This window comes from Archocentrus centrarchus, chromosome 7, assembly GCF_007364275.1.
Source record: "Archocentrus centrarchus isolate MPI-CPG fArcCen1 chromosome 7, fArcCen1, whole genome shotgun sequence".
Classification (NCBI taxonomy): Eukaryota; Metazoa; Chordata; class Actinopteri; order Cichliformes; family Cichlidae; genus Archocentrus; species Archocentrus centrarchus.
In genome coordinates this window covers 21197316-21214122 of record NC_044352.1, presented here as the reverse complement: position 1 = coordinate 21214122, position 16807 = coordinate 21197316, and the positions used below count along the sequence as shown (strand labels likewise).

At 39.8% G+C, this 16807-nt stretch overlaps 1 protein-coding gene across 1 annotated transcript in view; it reads right to left on the bottom strand.

Moving 5' to 3' along the window:
* Positions 1-16807, bottom strand: part of cpne5a (copine Va) — an 82392-nt gene that overhangs the window by 22212 nt on the left and 43373 nt on the right. The window contains exons 9-14 of the mRNA XM_030733419.1: positions 16138-16241; positions 15785-15889; positions 13475-13516; positions 13070-13145; positions 10164-10217; positions 9544-9605 (exon numbers count right to left, since the gene is read on the bottom strand). Of these exons, the coding sequence (XP_030589279.1) occupies positions 9544-9605; positions 10164-10217; positions 13070-13145; positions 13475-13516; positions 15785-15889; positions 16138-16241 (443 nt within the window). The remainder of the gene's footprint in view (positions 1-9543; positions 9606-10163; positions 10218-13069; positions 13146-13474; positions 13517-15784; positions 15890-16137; positions 16242-16807) is intronic.

The window sequence follows — 16807 nt, the reverse complement described above, 5'->3', positions numbered from 1 at the left end:
AGCAGTGTATCACTGCACAAGGAGGCAATTTTAAAGGGTACAGCAGCCAAATTTAGATCAGTTCCCGTTTTTGATTGTGCTTTGCATTTGAACAGAGCACAGCAAAGGAAAATCGCTTTTCAATCATTCATTCAGCAGCAATATTAATAGATGTACTGTAATACTATTCTCTGGCATCAAAAGCTAGTATTTCTTTCTTTAGCACAAGTAACTTCTTGTAGGAGGTTTTCATAGCTCTTCCCTATTATCCATGTAAAATACTTTCAATAGCAAGATGTTTGTGGGACTTTTTGCAAAAATGCCCAGTTTTGAATCCCTTATTTCAAATGTGGCCATTTTACTTCTTGATCAAGTCTTTCAGTAACCCTCCATTTTTACTTAGTGTCTTCAGGATCCAGTTCATTTTCAGCTTTCAAACACATGGCCTCACAGTAACTTGAAGTTTTCTTTGCTATGATGTTGAACACATAGTTTAATCAATGACTGCAAGCTGCCCAGTCACTAAGCATCAATCCAAACTCTTAACATTTTCACCACCATGCTCCACAGTTGTTATGAGATTTTGCTCCTTGGTCTGAGCCAAACATGTTTACTGTCACTCTGACAAAACAGCTGAATCTTTGATTTGTCTGTCCAAAGCAAATTATTGAAAACAAGCTTGATCTTTCCTTCTGTGTCTCTAATTTTCTTTTTGAATAGCAAAGGCATTTTCCTCACACTCCTCCCATACAGATCAAAAAATACCAGTTCTTGGAAACTTATGTTGGGCTGTGACAGAGCAATAATAGCTTCCCGCAGCATCAAACAAAGCACAGCATGAACGCGCCAGCCGGCGAGCACTCGTGTGTGTGTGTCATACATTCACGCAACTGATAGAAATGCACACGGGGAGCAGGCACATATAGTACATGTGAAGACCATGGGCAGCTTCAAAAAGTGACGTAGTAAAGGCAGAGCAAAGTGGCCACCTCAATAAAAATTTTGAGTCATTGCCTTAACCTAGAGGTCAGCATAGCACATGCAGGAAAAACTGATGGTTACTCAGTGATTCCTTTTTTTTTTTTTTTTTTTTTTTTTTCTCGCATTTGGCAGCTGATTGCAAGTAGTTGCAGCAACCAACCATCTGATATGGACTGGGTAATGTGTTAGCAATGAAAGGATGCCACATCATTTGATGGAAATGAAAATTATCAACCTACAGAGGGCTGAATTAACCCTTTTACTCTGAATGACTCTGCCGGGCACAACATACTTTAAAAGTGCCGCCGTTTGCGGATTCCGGCAACAAATACCGCAATACCCCTATATCGCTGTGACGTGCAATTTCTGGGCTTTCAGGAACCGTTTGTATTTTTTCGATAGGACGAACGGTTGCAGAGTTACGGTAATAAGCCAGCTGATCAACGTTCCTTTGATCAGCTGACTCCACGCTGATATGCCACATCTCAATTAGCTGTTCGCTGCTATTGAGGGCAAGTAACAGACATTTCAGCAGCAATCGCCTGGCGTTGAAGGGTTACAAGACACCATGAAAATCAAAGTGAAAAACTGATACAGCAGGCCAAAATTTCATTGCAGCAACTCAAAATGGTACTCACTAGTTTGTATGGCCCCCATGTGCTTGTATAATGAGATGACGGCTGGTGTCCTCCCAGATCTGAACCAGGGCATCACTGAGCTCCTGGAAAGTCTGAGCAGCAACCTGGCGGCATCGGATGAACAGAAATATGATGTCCCAGAGTTGGATTTCAGTCAGGAGAGTGCGGGGGCCAGTCCATGGTACGAATTCCTTCATCCTCCAGGAACTGCCTGTATACTCTCGCCACATGAGGCCGGGAATTGCCGTGCACCAGGAGGAACCGAAGACCCACTGCACTAGCATAGGGTCTGAGTCCAAGGATTTCATCACGATACCTAATAGCAGTCAGGATGCTGTTGCCTAGACTGTGGAAGCCTGTGTGCTCAGGGTGAGCCTGCACTCATCTGTGAAAAGCACGGGATGCCAGCGGTGGACCTGCCAATTATGGTATTCTATGGCAAATGCCAATCGGGCTCCACAGTGTCGGGCACAGAAAAGACAAAGACATGAACTCTGTTTCTGGTTGTTTGGTCAGAGACATTCACACTAGTGACCTGCTGGAGGTCATTTTGTAGGGCTCTGGCAGTGCTCAGCCTGTTCCTCCTTGCACAAAGGAGCAGATGTCAGTCCTGCTGATGGGTTAAGGACCTTCTACGGCTCTGTCCAGCTCTCCTAGGGAAACTACCTTTTCCTGGAATCTCCTCCAGGCTCTAGAGACAATGCTGGGAGACACAGCAAACCTTCTGGCAATGGCACGTATTGATGTGCCATCCTGGAGGAGTTGGACTACCTGTGCAACCTCCAGGTATTGACTCATGCTACCTGTAGTGGCACTGACCCTAGCCAAATGCAAAACTAGTGAAAAAAAACAAGAAACAGTCAGAAAAGATGAGGACGGAAAAATGTCAGTGGCCTCCACTTGTAAAACCATTCCTGTTTTGGGGGTTATCTCATTGTTGCCCCTCTAGTGCACCTGTTTTTAATTTAATTAACACCAAAGCAGCTGAAACTGATTAACAACCCCCTCTGCTATTTAATTGACCAGATCAATATCTCAGAAGTTTAATTGACTTGATGCTGTAATCCAAATAATTTTTTTTGAGCAGTGTATATTCCTATATAAAAACAAGGTTGCAAAGTACCTATGACATTTTGCTTATGTTATCACAAGCTGATTGCATGTAACTGCCGACTCTTATTATCATTTTAACTCTGTCTTGAGGCACCAAAGTCACTCTGAAGATTGCAACAGACTACAAGTGGTTGCAGACTTGATCCCCATCTTCAAAGCAACCATTTCAAAGGCAACAAGATTGGATCCATGTAGTCCTACACATTTAAAAAGCAGCAGTGCTTTATATGCAGCAGCATTCGTTAACATGGTAAGTAAGAATTAATGTTGTGTTACATGTGGAATATTTACTTCAATGTATCATTCTCAAATTAATTTTGACAGCTGAATCTAATGGCATCCAGAATACATCTACACACGTCTGCTCTCTGCCTCTGTAACACAAAAAATTTGGTACAAAAACAACTTGCAGACCAAAGATAAAGCTTCCCTTCAAACAGAAACAGAAAGGATAAGACAGCCTTGACTTAACTTAAGCTCTGACTTAGAAAGAAGAGAGGACAACAAAATACTGAAACTTTCTGAGACCCCATAAGTGTCATATTTTCAATGGTTTCTTCCAGGCGAATTTGAATACACAAGGGCCTCCATTGTTAAGAGTATTTCTCAAAGAAATCATTTGGGAGACAACAGAAAGCACAGAGGCAAACCTTTTATGATGATGTAAAAGACCTCAAGAGAAAAAATAAGTACACAGATGCTGGAGAGATTTTCCTGCAGAGATTTCATATTTTTTTAAAAGCTGCCACATCTTTTTTAGGCAGCAGTCTTTGTCCTCAGCCTCTCTCACAGGCATGATGGGCTTCTAACATCTCTAAATGGGTGTAGCAAAAAAAGAAGCACCACTCTATATATTGCCTCATTCGCTGGGTCATGTTAATTAATGGGATAATCTCTTTAACTTCTCTGTGAAACTGTTTTATGTGGAAAATTACCACAAGATGAAAAAAAAGCTGTTTCATGTTTCAAAATTACACTTCAATTCAATTCCAGTTTTTAAAAACATAGTGAAAGCAGCCCTCAAAAAGAGATTTAGGTTCGTGTAACGTGGCTGCATAGTAGAAGCATTGATTTTTATTCTACTAATAACTATTATTAGAGAACAATCAAAAACATAATACCTCAGTAAGATCTGCACAGATTTAAAATCATTCAGTAATAGAAACAAACATGTTCAAGCACTTGAATTAAGTTCAGATGCCAGCTTTTCTAAGCAGGGCAGATTAGAGTGAGGCCACAAGTGGAAATGCACCATTGGGAGTTAAAAGGTCTGTAGGTGATCTGCTAAGATTGCACTAATTCATAAACAAAGATGAAGCCAGTTCTGATTGATGACAGGCATTCTGCCAAGAGCAGCACAAATTAGCAGGTCACAAATCATCAGATCTGATGACAGAGCAAGGAATGTGCCAACCAAAATAATTCAGTGTACACACAAGGGTTACACAAGTGTCTCTCTCTACAAACAGCATGGCAAATCACATCAGTTAGAGGCAGCTGATAATCGATGAGTTTTGACATAAGGGAAAATCTTCTGTTAGAAATTGCTGGGGACTGAGTGTGTGTGAATTACAAACTATACCATATAAATCTGAACTCTATGTGTTGACCCGAATAATGGGAAGAAGAACGCAAATCATTATGTATTGGCTGCTGCTGTAGCTCACCTGGTTGAGTTGATGATCCATGTACCAAAGGTGCTGCTGGAGCACACCAGACTACTCCGTTGTGGACCAGTGCTTGTAGACCGAGCACGTTCCTCGATGTTCCCATATTCCCCCCTTTATACATACACTCCTAAAGCCTCTTTACTGCCTATTCTACTGTATTTAAGTATTTTATCTAACACATACACACACACACACACACACACACACACACACACTGATAGATGCATCAGAGGCAATTAGGATTCAGCTTCTTGCTCAAGGACATTTTGACATGCAGACCAGAGGAGCAGAGGATCAAACAACTACCCATATTTACTTTGTCTTCTCACAACAATTAAGTTTTTGTCTGTTCCAAGAACAATAAATACCTGGTATGTGAAGGAAAAATCTAATAAAAATGGTACAATTCTTTGCAGGCCATTTCTTAATCTTACTTTAAGATAAAAAACATACAGACATGGACAAGATTGTTGGTACCCTTCTGTTAAAGAAAGAAAACCCACAATGGTCACTGAAACTTGAAACTGAAAAAATTAATAATGAATAAAAATTTACTAAAAACTAACTAATCAAAATCAGACATTGCTTTTGAATTGTGATTCAACAAAATAAATCTAAAAACCAAACTAATGAAACTGGCCTGGACAAAAATGATGGTACCCTAAATTAATATTTTGCTGCATAACCTTTTGAGGTAATTGCTGCAAGTGATTTCTATAACTCTCAATGAGACTTTTGCACCTGTTGACAGGTATTACTCATTCTCATGAGTAAATGGCTCCAGCTGTCTCAGGTTTGAAGGGTGCCTTCTCCAGACTGCATGTTTCAGCTCCTTGCATAGATGTGCAATAGGATTTGAGATCAGGGCTATCCTGTTGGAGGAACATGACTGTGGATGACACAGCTTTCTGACACTGGGCAGAACATTTCTCTCCAGAATGCCTTGATAGTCTTGAGATATCATTGTACCCTGCACAGACTCAAGACACCCTGTGGCAGTTGTAGCAAAGCAGCCACCTCCATAGAAGTTGGCCACAGACACATAGACTTTAAACTTCAAAATATTTTGTGCAGCTGTAGTCACAGGAACATCGAGCTGCTTGGTGATGGTCTTGTAGCCTTTATCTTTAACATGCTTGTCTTTCTCATCTCCTGAGACAGCTCTCTCCTTAGCTTCCTGTGGTCCATGTTCAGTGTGGTACACACCATGATACCAGAGAGTACAGTGACTACTTTTCACCCTTTAAATAGGTAGACTGACTGATTACAAGTTAGAAGACACCTGTGAGGCTAATTACAGGACACCGCTTAGTTTAATATGTCCCTGTGGTCGATGGGTACAATCATTTTTTTTGTCCAGACCAGTTTCATTTGTTTGTTTTTAAAATAATTTTGTTCAACCACATTTAAAAAGCAATGTCTGATTTTCATGAGTTAATTTTCAATAAAAATTTTCCAGTTATTTCAGTGATTATTGTAGGTTTATTTTCTTTAATAGAAGGGTACCAACAATTGTGTCCACATCTGTATTTATGAGCTAATTAACTACTAGATCTTTAATAATACACACAATTATAAACAGGTCAGTGATGTCTGGGTCTGAGGCTCCTGTTTTCTAAATGTCAATTTAGAAAAAAGGCAGGTGGCTAGTGTATGTGTGCATATCCCAATATCAGCTCTCATATTTAGGTTACTGTGAACTTGGATAATTGCTTATCTGGGTCTGGTGAATACAAAATGCCATTAAGCTGCCCCATCATAAATATAAATGAAGAAAAACCCAAGAGCTCAAATCTGAGATGAAATCCAGCACAACATATTTTGATCTATTGTATCAGTACTTCTAACCTTATTGTTTTTCAATTTCCCCTCTTCCTCCATTTTTCTGCAGTTTCTCAAGGACAAATTAGATCAGAGTCGAACAAGTAGAAAAAGGTGAAAACACTGTTATACTGACAGTGAGTGAATGTGTGAGGGTACAGTATGTGAGTCCATTTGTGGGAGCTGGAGAGAGACCAACAGGACAGATCTGGGACACCCAGCCATCAGCAGCAAAGCAGTAGAAACCTAAAACCAGGGCAGCCGCTGATCCACTGAGAAACATTTCCATATGTGACAGGATGTTCGCCCTTAATTAAGCTCTCAGATCTTCTCCATGTTTTATCATAATCATTCATACTCATTCACTCTGCAGTTGAGGCTGTGGACACAATCATTTCCTTCAGGGCCATACTTTTAATTCTTATGTGAAAAATCCAAGACACCTCAATAACCACAGTCAATAACATTAGGAAAAAATGGATGTGTACTTATTATGCAATGGACAGCAACAGCAGGAAACACGGTGGAAAAAAAGGGGAGCCAAAGCAATGCATTTAAAACTACTGCATTAAATCTCACAGCTCTGACTTTCTACCTCATTTCTATGTTTTAGTCACAGTGATGGCATGTCTCTCTGTCACTGTACAAAGTTTTAACACCCACTATTGACTGTTATTCTAATGCCAGACTTTTTATTTTTTCCTTCATTTGACAGCAAAACATGAGAGGAAAGCAAAACAGGGTGAAAATATCAGAAAAGTCAAAGGGAACCCAGGTGCTCTGCACACACTGCAACACACTACACCACTAGCTCACTGTCATACCCCTGATTCAGTAGTTACACAATAAAAGCAAACAGAGGCTGAGGCTCAGGATATCACTATTTGCAGTCAGCAGCACCGCTAACTATGACCATGAACACACAACAGCTGTTTTTGCTTGAATTCTTCAGCAGACAGCAGATGACTTGCTGGTGAGACAGAGAGAGACAGAGAGAGAGAGAGAGAGACAGAGAGACAGAGAGAGAGATTCAGGGCACCAGTTTAGCTCAGTGGGTGAGCAGGTGCCCACATGGCCCTATGGCTAAATGCAGCAGCCCAGGCTTGAGTCTGACCTGTGGCCCTTTGCTGTGTGTCATCCCCTGCCCTCTCTTCCTGTTCCTGTTCACAGCTACTATTAAATAAAAGAAAAAAGCCCAAAAATAAAATTAAAAGAAAGACAAACAGCCAGAGTTCTGTGGTTCTTATAGTTATTACACAGATGAAAAAGGGTAGCATGAAAAGTCCATATTGTGGATGGATGGATGGATGGAAGGATGGGTGGATGGATGTCTCATGTCAAGTGTTCACATACTGGACTGAAAGGGAACATCACAATTGGTGTGTTTAAAAAAAAAAAAAAAAAAAACCTGACACTGAGCCAACAGAGTTTCACCTCCCAATGACACGGCATGATATTCATGCAAAACTATTTATATATAGATAAGGAATTTTAGTGTGGTGAAATCTGCAATGTTTAAAAAATCATACATAAACCTCTCAACTGGAAAATATGAGAATAATGGAGTTTATTTTTGTTCATGATCAAGTGATCAGTCTGTGGTAAAAATATGTTTTTCCAGGCTTTTGTTATTCATACACTTCAAGCCAAGGTATGAACCAAAGCTGTGATTTGGGGGAATTGTGACATCCCTAAACACTACCTTCATTCAATTTTACTTTAACTATACTGTTTAATGTTGATATTTGGTGGCCTTTTCTCCATGACTTTAATATGCTTCTTCTTTAGCCACTCCCCTTTTGACTTGGTGGTATGTTTTGGGTCATTCTCATACTGGAAGACCCATCCAAGACCCATCTTCAGTTTTCTGGCTGAGAGAAGGAGGTTCTCATCCAAGATTTTACAGCACATGGCCCTATCCATTGGCCTCTCAGTGCAGTGAAGTTGTCCTGTACCTTTAGCAGAAAAACAGCCCCAAAGTATAATGTTTCCATGTGTTCTTTGGGCCATACTCAGCATTTTTCTGCCTCCAAGCACAGCGAGTCAAGTTGATGCCAAAGAGCTCGATTTTGGTTTCATCTGACTTTCTCACCAAGCTTCTTGCTGATGGTCTTTGTAGCTCATTTGGTCTTGCCCATGGGGGTGGAGAGGTTAGGCTTCATACATATATGATTGATTGATTGATTTTTGTGTGCCATGTGGGCTGGGTTTTGGGGAATCAAATATTTATTTCACTCAATGACATGCAAATCAATTTAAAACTTTTATGTAATGTTTTCTGGATTTTTGGTTGATGTTCTGTCACTATTAAAATTAAACTACCATAAAAATTTAGAAGTGCACAAACATACAAATTCAGCAGGGAATCAAATAATTATTTCCCCCACTGTATATTAATATTATACAAAGGGCTCTGCTACATGTGGTTCACAGAACTTGTAATAAATTTTAAGTCTCTGACAATTTAAATGTTTTGATTTTTTTTTTTTTTTTTGTAGTTTAACTAGTTTAAATGGAGAAAGGCAGCAAGTGCATACCAGACATGACCGTAACCAGTAGCTTAATTTATCTTCTTGTAATAAGCCTGAGGTTATATGGAAAGGCCTGATCTCTAATTCAGCTGTCAGCCTGTTTCTGTTGTTAGACTCTCTTTTGGTAACTAGCTTTTTATTATCTTTTTATTTATCAGCTGGGTGTTTACCCAGCTAACGTACAACTGCTAAACAAGATAAAAACGCATAGAAATCTCCTTCAAATACGTTTTAGGAGATATAAAATATTCTGATTGGAATTCATTGGAAATCATTTTTGTCTTATGTGCTAAAAGTTCAACTACTTGGTTGGGAATTCAAAAGAACAAAATCCGAATTATGAACATCAAAATATTTTTCAAAAGCCCCTCTTCAAAGCTGTCATTTTCACATGAAATAGTGGGACGGCCCAGGTGTCAGTAATGACATTAATAAGGGTTTTTTTTCTATCTATGTGCAAGCCTTAATGAATGTGATTAGTCACATCTGTGTTCAAGCACTATGCCTGCTCAAACTGGCTGCTGTGAAAAAGGTCTATTCAACAGATAAACTATTGGAAACAATCTGTTTCCAATGTACATGTGTTAAATTCATATTAAAGGGGAACACAGAGTCTGCACAGCCATCATTGTGCACAATTAAATTCAAATAGTGAACCACCAATATGCAAATCTCACTTTTGAGTGCAGGTGTACTTTAGAAGTAAATGTCAGATTTTCTGTGTTATAGCACAAAGGAGCCAGTCACAAAGGCGAAACATAAACAATGCGTGTACATAAACGAGAATAATGTAACAAACACAGGACTCACCCTCCTCTGATGTAATCCAGGAAGGTGTGCTCTGACTCTACACTGAATGACAACAAGGACACCTGAGAGGGGGAAAAAAAAGAAAGGCCCCAAAAGATTAACTCGTCCTTTTTAATTAAATGAAATCTACCAATCTACACATTAACACTGACCTCTCAAAATGACCTATCCATGCAAAATGATTGTGTTACCAAAGCGCCACCTTAGAATTACATTCACTGAACATCAGTGTGCCTGCAGACTGATGGATGACCAGCATGATGGATAGTTAATCACAAATTTTAATTACAGAGTCACAGTATACACCAAGAGTTGTAACAAAGCCGTGGCTCATTTATGAACCTCCGTCACTACTCTTCAATAAAAGGACACAGACACAGAACCCCTTCATTCATTTTCAAAGACATGAATGATCGTCCCATTTGAGGTCAGGGGAATGTTTTCCTGTCTACTTAAATTCACTGTCTGCATCATAAGCTCAGAGACTGTGAATAGAACAAAAACATTTAGCAGAGTTCATGCAATCCACTTAGTGGAAACTTCTTGATGAATACAAAAGAGAAGAGAGGCAGGGTTGTGAGTGCACCAGGAGATTTGCTCTTACTGTAGCTCAGACTCACCGTTCCAGAGTTGATGTATCTCTTTTTCTTTATTTTCTTCTTGGCATTCACCACCTGGTGTGAAGGCAGAACAGGAACGAAGGATAATGATAATGTAAACTTGCAGCACAATTCTTTTTATCCACCCTTGGGCAAGTAATAAAAACATCTTTGTCCTCCTACTCTATGTCTGTAAGGGTAATGGAGCATAGGGAGTGAATCCAATAACTGTAGCAGGTGAGAATGAGATACCATTGATCATGCCTTACAGCAAAATACTGATAATTCAGAGGGATTTTTATAAGCATCTGCACTCTACTGTAAATTTTACATGCATGCTGCCAGCTGTGGTGGTGATAACCACATAAAGAATGAATAACACTGTGTCCAAATTCACAAGTGTGGGGGCAGATGCATACAGTCAGGTCCACGTTTTTGGACAGTGACACCATGTTTGTGCTTTTGCCTCTGTGCACCACACAGTGGAAGAAATGAAATGAAGCAATCAAGATGTGACTGAAGTGCAATCTTTCAGCTTTAATTCAAGGGGTTTGACAAAAATGTCACATCAAATGTTTCTGCATAGTCCCTGCATTTTCACAGCATCAAAAGTAATTGCACAATTAACTGATAAGCAGTTTATTTTATGATAAATTAAGGCGATAAAGGGTCTACAGTTGATTCCAAGTGTTAAATTTGCATTTCATAATTAGGCTGAGAAAACAAAGGAGAGCTCAGGTCTGGACAACCATGAAAAACAACTAAAGTGAATGATCTCAGAATGCTTTCATAGATGAAGAAAAACCCCTTGACAACCTCTAGCCAAATCAAGAACACTCTTAAAGGGGTAGGCATGTCATTGTCAAAGCCTACAATCATGACAAGTCTTCATTAATGTAAATACAAAGGATTTAGCTCAAGCTGCAAACCACCGGCAGCACTCAAGAACAGAAAGATCAGATTAGACTTTGCCAGAAAACATCTTAGAAAACCTTGCCCAGCTCTGGAATGAGAAGACTCCTGAGACAGATGAAACCAAAATTAACTAAGAGTGCTGAAAAGGAAAGAAGCAGCTTGTGATCTAAAAGAAAACACGTCATCTGTCAAACATGGCGGAGGCAGTGTTTCAGCATGGGGATGTATGGCTGCCAATGGAAGTGGGTCACTAGTGTTTATTGATGATGTGACTGCTGAGAAAAGCAGCAGAAGTGACAGAGCTATATTTTCTGTTCAGATTCAGCCAAATGAAGAAAAACTGACGAGATAGCGCTTCACAGTGCAGAAGGACAATGGCCTGAAACATATAGTTACAACAGCTTAAGAGCTGGTGGATGTTGAGAGGTTTTACCCTGCACTTCAATAAGATATCGGCTGCTTCATTTCTAATCCTATGTGATGGCTTGCAAGGGAATAACTGAAAAATTGTGCAGCTGTCCAAAATCCTATAGACTTCACTGAAAGCAAAAAATGGGGAAATATACCAGTGATATCCAAGGCAACTAGAGTGATTACAGCCTTCAGTGCATTAAAATAAAGTTGCATTTAAGTTTGCAGCCATAAACTTGCATGCAACAGTAAGCAAGGTCAAATAACTGCACTGCTCATTCTATGGGTCTGCACACAAACACAAAGCATGAGCCTGGAGGAAACTGTGCAGCATAATAAAGTGAAAGGTATGCCATACTTCCATCCTTTCTTCTCCCTTCTCTACTCTTCCTTTCTGGCTCTTACTTTCTAAAGCGCTCCCTGAACTTGTGTTACAAAAACGATGCCTCACAGCACCGTGACCATCACTCAGTCACTGCTGTGTTTGTTACGTCACAGAGAAATCACATTCAGTTACACCATCCTCCTTTGGCATTAGCCTGCTGTCATCTCCACTCATGGCGCTAATGTTTACGAGCTTTGTAAACATGTCACGTTGAGTATACACAAATATGCAAAGAGCTGAAAAACGTGGCTTGTGACCTATTGAAATTCTTTACTTGTCCATAGTGAGAAGATGGTGTTATGTCATTTTTGTCCACATCTTAAAAGTTTTTCAAGGTCTCTCACCTGGCTGTGTTTTATATATAGAAAGGTTTAGTGAAGGGTAATGGATGCACATCCTTATGCCATGTCAGCAGTGCAAAAGGGCACTGTCTTACCCAACTGAATTCATCAGCTTTTCCCTTACTCACTACGCTTATTGGCCCTATTCATTTCTTAGGGTGCCTCTATGACTGATTCAGAGGCTAATGTAATATGGCAAGTGTTTAAACGAACAGGGACCTATTCTGAATTTCTGAGTACTATCCAAAAAGCAGAATTACTAACATAGTTCTGTCACATTTCCATTTGTATTCTCACTGCAGAAGCACTTTTCCCCAGTCGGTCTATGGCACCACTTAACCTCTGAGAAGCTTAATAGCAGGTAGGGTGAGGACAAACAGGGGAGGCTAGTTGTTAATCTTTAAGAGCCACAACTTTGCTCAAACAAGTAAGACCTGGAGAACTTCCTGCCACGAAACAAGACCTTGCTGAGCATAAAGGGCACATTGATTTGTTTTCAGACTGAGGCAGGTTTCTCACACTGGCACCCACAAGCAAAGATGAGGTTCATTTTTGTGCTTCAAAATAATTTGGATGCACAGGTGCAACCACAGTTCAGTCATTAATAATTTGCATGTAGCTTTGACCAGTCACGTTTTGCATGGTATGCTTCACTTGACTTGAAACACAGGCATTAACCATAATGGATCTGCACAATTAAATCATTCCTTCAGAACGTGATCTGCATTGTGACACGAATTCTTTGGAGTAGCTTAAAACTAACAAGCTCCCATACAACAGTCAACACATAAAGTGCATCAACATATGGTTGTTTTTACATAAAGATCTGCTGCTCTAAAGGTGATAACAGTATTGGCTGTTTTATCTGCGCTCACCTCATACACATTCAGCTGGTTCTCACCCCGACACAGTTCTTTGAAACTTGTGGTGAATTCACCGATGAAATCATGGCTAGTGAAAAAGAGATGAAAAAACAACATCACAATAAGTTCATTTAGATACAGAAGGCACAGCCTTGACGGGTGGAAGATAAATGTTAATGGATCAATTGCACCACAAACACATAATCATGGATTTATACTTACAAAAAAAAAAAAACATATAACTATAAGTCATATTAGTAAAGACAGAAAAACTGTGATAGTACCATTATCTATTGAGGATGAAAACAAAGAGTGCAATATACAGAGGAACAAACTCATGACAAAGCCTTCTTAAATTTCACTTTAACCAGTTCATTATCATGAATGCGCACGCGCGCGTGTGTGTGTGTCCATTACCTCCCGTCTCTGTCCCAGTCATACACCTCCACCTTGATTGTCCTATGAAGCACATCAAAGACAAGAAAATGTGTTTGTTTGCTTGTGTGAGCATATTTATGCTATGTGTGAGTTACAACCATAATTTTCTTGAGGAGAAATTTTACAAAGAGCATTTTGGAAATGACAATCCAAGCTACTTAAGCTCATTAACTGTTAGTGAAGGCTGAATTAAATCCATCAAAAAGAGTCTGTTCTGTGTTTTGCATGCAAGAGACGCAAATATCTTTCTGAAGATCTAATGGTGGCACAAATTGTTACCTCTTTGAAGTTGTATGGTGCAGCATACTGATACATGGTAGGTTTTCAAAATATATTAGCTAATAATTAAATGCCAGCTTTGGTAATTGCCAACATTTAACCAAGACTGGCATTAATACAAATTCACAAAGCTTATTAGGTTTCTGTCGGCTTAATTCATGCATTAAAAATTCAAGAAAAGCACCATTTTTTTATAGCAGATTAATAAGAGGACATCAAATACCAAAATTAATTGTGTTCATGTGTCTCACAGAGTAAAGAGCAGGTTAATGAAGCCAAAAATTTGGGTAAAACATTCACAATATGCATAAAATAGAAAACTAACCACTAGGAAACGAACAGAAATAAGCTGGTAGGAGAAAAACCAAATGAGTAAGCCTGAGAGAATACAGGCAGAATGAGGAAAAGGCCTCCTCATTTCTCCTCAAACTGATGGAAACTAGACTAGTGGCTTGCCACCCCCATCCTCCCATCAGCTGCTGCTGCCAGTCATTTGTCAAAGGATACAAGAGGCGGTTGAATATTAGAGCTACCCTGTTATCCTGACCTGAACTGATTGTGTCTGCGCTATTTCCCCAGCTAACAAAAATGTGCAAACCACGTGGTGTAGAAAGGGATGAGACGGGAATTGCACTGATGGTCTGTGATGAAATCATCAGTTGCCTCCCTCTAAACCAACAAGATATTCAGAGTCAGCGTGAGAAAACCTTGCAATCTTGACTAGTAGGAAGAAAACAAATTATCTTTTGAGACTCAGGGCCACTTGTGGCAGATGATTCTCTGATGATGGGCATCATTATAATCAACAGAGTTAGGGGGCAAGCTCAATCTTCAGATCAATTTCATTTTAGGGTTATGTTTGAGTGGAAATGGGAGAGATTTCACTTTCTGATCGCTATCAAAGACAGATGATTGCAAGAGATTTATCAGATTTGCACAAGGGTCAAAAATGTGACTGCAGAGAGACAGTCAATACATCATTATTAATTTTGCTACAGATTTGCAAGAGAAACATGAAAAAGGATGAAAGATGAAGTGCAGGAAATAGAACACTGACCATTTTGAAAAGAGCCTGAGTCCAAAAAAAAAAGAAAAACGCCCTAGGAATCAATGTGAGGTAAAATTATGTAATTTAAAGCGAAATAAAAATGTAAAATTTTAAAAAGTACAGGATGAAAAGACTGAAAATTGCAGCAGTTCTGCTGTATAGATCTCAGAGGGCTCAGTACAGGAAACTGTAGATATTTCATAAGAAAAGCCGAGAGACCCTAAATGGCTGCAGATTTCTCTTGTCATCAAAATCCTCAAAGGGAATCAGGATACTTTCATGCTTCTGCTCCATCTGTCTGACCCAATTAGCTTCTCCGGGCAGGTGAACAGAGACAGGATTGAAAGCAGCGAACTTTCGCTGACACCCAGTGTAGCGGAGGGCATGGTTTGACATGTTCTTTGATGACTTCTACACACTCACAAGGCTGTCTAGGTCTAAACATTTTCCTGCTTCTGCACACAAACGCACACACAGAAGGGCCCCTGTGTTGTTCCAGCCATCTGTCAACATCTTTAGACCAACTCTCCCTCTCCTTTTGCTTTCTTTTTTCCTTCGTGTTATTTTATCTTGCTGCCAAAACTCTTCCTGCTCCTCCGGTATTCGGCAATGCCCTTCACTCTGAAAAGATTCAGATAAGCTAGAAGATGCCACCAGAGAAACCAATCAGAAACCCTGAAATGCTCTGAAAGGCTCTCGGTGATTGTGGAGAAATCAATAAAGAGCCAGGCAAGGTGGCATGTAGTGCTAGTCGGCCTGTAATAATTGTCTATTTCAGCAGCAGATAGAATAACATTAGAAAATCAATTTTGTCTAAATTCGATAGCCCTGATCCAAGTTGTAAGAACTACACCACATATTAAAACTCTGCACTGCTTTGATTTCTCCTTGAAAAACAAACTCTGAGCGTGTGTGAGGAATTTTTTGTCTTCAAAACGCTTGTATATCATCCCTCACCCCACCTGTCATAGTCTCCATTGCAGAGTGCTCTGACAGGGATGGAGAAGGGCTGCCACACGGGGTTCAGTGTGTTCTTCACCACCTCAGTCTTGTGACAGATAGTGAATCTGGAGATGCAGGTAAAACAAACATCTCTAAAATATAAACAAACACTTAAAAAACATGGATAAAATCTTCTCAAATCTGAAGCAGCAAACTGCTTTGCTATGCAGCTGAGTTCAAGGGGTCCCAATCTAATTTCTAATTTTCTCAACGTTGTCTCCTTTCCTCTTGGATCTTCATGCCCTCCAGCCTGGCTTTGATACACCAAAAAACAGAAAACCTACTGAGAAGCAAAAGCAAAAGACAAACTCACGTTCCATCCTCATTACTTCTGTAGAAGACCATGAAGGGGTCTGACTTTCCAAAGAAGTCCTTTTTATCCAGTTTGTTGGCACAAAATTGCATGGTGGCGTAATCCTACAGACAAAGGAGAAAAGCAGTCAGACAAATGGAAAGACTGAAAAGTACCAGACATTTTAAATCCATGCAACTGGTTGGGTTTGCCTCCTGATGTTTGTGTATACATGCTGTGTGCCAAGATATAAAAGCACTGAAGCACCAACTAAAAGCAAAGTGCTGACTGAATCTTAATAAGAGGAGAGCAAATCCAAACAGTGGGCTCTAGTTTCCAAAACCTGCAAATGCATTCATCACCATTTCTTTATTATGCAACACCTGCATAACAATGTAGGCGGGACCTGGGATATGAAATTGAAAATACCTTGTTATGCTGTATAGAATAAACGTAACAATACGAGAAACCATACAGAGGCACATAAATGGATCCTAACACCCTGCACATGCAATGGGGAGGGGCCTGTGTACAAAAGCATGTGGAGGGTGTGAGTGAAGCTAATGATACATTAGAAAGGCTGGTATTATCATAATTATACTCATTTAGGCAGCTTTTCAATGTGTACTGCCACATCAAAGACAAAGAGCATGCTCCATAATGTTCTTGATTCCAGTTCAGCTCCTTGTGG